Genomic DNA, 3,583 nt, shown 5'->3' on the forward strand with positions numbered 1-3,583 from the left:
GAATTATTATTTATTATTATTATTATTATTATTTTTTTAACCTTTATTCATACAGGTAAATCCCATTGAGACCGAAGACTCTTTTTCAAGGGAGACCTGTTCCCATTTACACGTTACCATTCACACACACATTCATACACCGATAGCAGCAGGCTAACTATCGACATTCACACGAGGCAAGGTGGGTGAGGTGTCTTGCCCAAGGACACAACAACCATGACACAGGTGGCAGGGCGGGGATCGAACCTCCAACCCTTTGATCATCAGCCGACCCGCTCTACCACCTGAGACACAGTCGCCCCAAATTTCACCTTTGACCTGGGATCATTACTGTTTTACCATATGGATAACACTTCTCTCTGTCTTTCTCTGTGTGTGTGTGTGTGTGTGTGTGTGTGTGTCTCTCTCTGTATGTGTGTGTGTGTGTGTGTGTGTGTGTGTGTCTCTCTCTGTCTCTCTGTATGTGTGTGTGTGTGTGTGTGTGTGTGTGTGTGTGTGTGTGTGTGTGTGTGTGTGTGTGTGTGTGTGTGTGTGTGTGTGTGTGTGTGTGTGTGTGTGTGTGTGTGTGTGTGTGTGTGTGTGTGTGTCTAGGCGAGGATAGCGTTTCTTCAGGGCGAGAGGAAGGGACAAGAGAACCTGAAGAACGATCTGGTTAGAAGAATAAAAATGTTAGAATACGCTTTAAAACAAGAAAGGTAAGAACTCATTAACACACACACACACACACACACACACACACACACACACACAGGAACAGACACACACACACACACACACACACACACACACAGGAACAGACACACACACACAGGAACAGACACACACACACACACACACACAGGAACAGACACACACACACACACACACACACACACACACAGTAACAGACACACACACACACACACACAGGAACAGACACACGCACACACAGGAACAGACACACTCGCACACACTCACTCACTCACACAGGCACTCACTCACTCACTCACACACAGGAACAGACACTCACACACACACACACACACACTCACACAGGCACTCACTCACTCACACACAGGAACAGACACACACACACAGGAACACACACACACACACACACACAGGAACAGACACACACACACACACAGGAACAGACACACACACACACACACACAAACAGGAACAGACACACACACACACAGGAACACACACACAGGAACAGACACACACACACACACACACACAGGAACAGACACACACACAGACACAGGAACAGACACACACACACACAGGAACACTCACTCACTCACACAGGCACTCACTCACTCACTCACTCACTCACTCTCTCACACACAGGCACTCACTCACTCACTCACTCACACACACACACACACACACACAGTCTCACTCACTCACTCACTCACTCACTCACTCACTCACACAGGCACTCACTCACTCACTCACTCACTCACTCACACAGGCACTCACTCACTCACTCACACACTGAAAAATAAATCTGTGAAAGCCTAGTCTCTGTAAACTTGCACATAAAGAACGGGGCCACCGTAGCTAGCAACATGCCAGTTTTTTTTCCACCACACACAGTACAGTAGAGCTGCAACTAACGATTATTTTGATAATCGATTAATCTGTCGATTATTTTCTCGTTTTGGTCCGTAAAATGTCAGAAAATGGTGAAAAATGTTGATCAATTTTCCAAAGCCCATGTTGACGTCCTCAAATGTATTGTTATGTCCAAAACACACAGATATTTCAGTTTACTGTCATAATAGGATTAAAGAAACCAGAAAATATTCACATTTGAGAAGCTGAAATCAGAGAATTTGGAATTTTTTTTTATTAAAAAATTACTCAAATCGATTATCAAAATAGTTGGCGATTATTTTAGTAATCGATTCGTCGATTAATCGTTGCAGCTCTACAGTACAGACAGATAGCGGATCATGAGGAGATATTCACTGATTTTGACAACAAGCGTTCTCCAGAATCACTGACTGCACCTTTACATTGGCCTCACACAGTCTGTGACTTTCACTGATATTCTTTTGGATTCATTGTGATGTTTAAATCTGTTGGTGATAGAATATTAATTATGTTTTTTATTTTTATTTTTTTCCTCCTCAGAGCTAAATATCACAAGTTAAAATATGGGACAGAGTTAAACCAAGGAGAGATGAAGATGCCCAGCTTTGAATCAGGTGGGAGATCTGTCTGTCTGTCTGTCTGTCTGTCTGTCTGTCTGTCTGTCTGTCTGTCTGTCTGTCTGTCGATGCCCAGCTTTGAATCAGGTGGGAGATCAAACCAAAAGGATTTTTCATTTGAGAAGGACAACGTTACATCCTTACATCTCCTCCTTCAAGCATATTCATAATGTTATTAAACGTACGTACGTGCGTGTGTGTGTGTGTGTGTGTTTGTGTTTGTTTGTCTGTCTATCTGCGTGGGTGTGTGTGTGTGTGTGTCTGTCTATCTGCGCGTGTGTGTGTGTGTGTGTGTGTGTGTGTGGGTGTCTGTCTGTCTATCTGCGCGTGTGTGTGGGTGTCTGTCTGTCTGTCTGTCTCTGTGTGTGTGTGTGTGTGTGTGTGTGTGTGTGTGTGTGTCTATCTGTCTGTCTATCTGCGCGTGTGTGTGTCTGTCTGTCTGTCTGTCTGTGTGTCTGCCTGTCTGTCTGTCTGTCCTACAGAAACCAAAGACTCCGAGGTCTCAGCTGTTCCTGCCAACAGTCAGCTCACCTGGAAACAAGGAAGACAACTACTCAGACAGTAAGTCAAGCTGCTACCTCTGACCATCACTCTGTTAATACGACTGTGGCTCAGTTGGTAGAGCGGGTCGGCCGATGATCAAAGGGTTGGAGGTTCGATCCCCGCCCTGCCACTTGTGTCATAGTTGTTGTGTCCTTGGGCAAGACACTTCACCCACCTTGCCTCGTGTGAATGTTGATAGTTAGCCCGCTATCGGTGTATGAATGAGTGTGTAAATGGGAACAGGTCTTCCTTGCAAAAGAGTCTTCGGACTCAATGGGATTTACCTGTAGAAATAAAGGTTAAAAAAAAATAAAAAATACCAAGCCCCAACCTCAGCGATTGTTACCAGCATCCAATAAGGAAGTGAACACAACTGTAGTAACCAGGAAGTGCCACTGGGGGGGTGGTACCAAGACTGAGCCATTTTTCTTTGACTCACTTGTTAGACAGGCCGTTTTCAAAGTCTTATTAAACCTATTTGCAGCCTGGGCCACAAAACCATTTTAGTCTGTATGTTTAGGTCATATCTCCATGACAACACTGAGGGGGGTGAATTTTTTTGGACCACGCTAGAGATAAGTCAATGGACAGGAACTATAGCTGTAATATTTATAATAATTGGTTAACTTTTCTTTTAGATAATTTTGGCATTTTCAAGCTTCATTAGACAGTACAGAGTTGAAATGGGGAGACGGAGACAGAGAGACAGAGAGAGAGACAGAGAGAGAGAGGGGGGATGACCTGCAGTAAATCTGGCCACAAGAATTGGGACATCCGAAATCTTTTTTTCTACTACCATACTAAATAGTAGAAAGTATGGGGATTGGAACGCAGGGTTA

General features: G+C 44.2%; 1 protein-coding gene across 1 annotated transcript in view; it reads left to right on the plus strand.

Annotated features, from left to right (window-relative positions):
- Nucleotides 1-595: 595 nt before the first annotated feature.
- Nucleotides 596-3,583, plus strand: part of LOC307270605 (striatin-3-like) — a gene marked incomplete at its 3' end in the record, with an annotated part of 8,249 nt that continues 5,261 nt past the window's right edge. Inside the window, exons 1-3 of the mRNA XM_080054487.1 lie at nucleotides 596-695; nucleotides 2,125-2,198; nucleotides 2,684-2,762. Of these exons, the coding sequence (XP_079910613.1) occupies nucleotides 667-695; nucleotides 2,125-2,198; nucleotides 2,684-2,762 (182 nt within the window). The 5' untranslated portion in view covers nucleotides 596-666. The remainder of the gene's footprint in view (nucleotides 696-2,124; nucleotides 2,199-2,683; nucleotides 2,763-3,583) is intronic.

Source organism: Ammodytes marinus (assembly GCF_949987685.1).
Source record: "Ammodytes marinus genome assembly, contig: scaffold_524, whole genome shotgun sequence".
In the NCBI taxonomy this organism is placed as follows: Eukaryota; Metazoa; Chordata; class Actinopteri; order Uranoscopiformes; family Ammodytidae; genus Ammodytes; species Ammodytes marinus.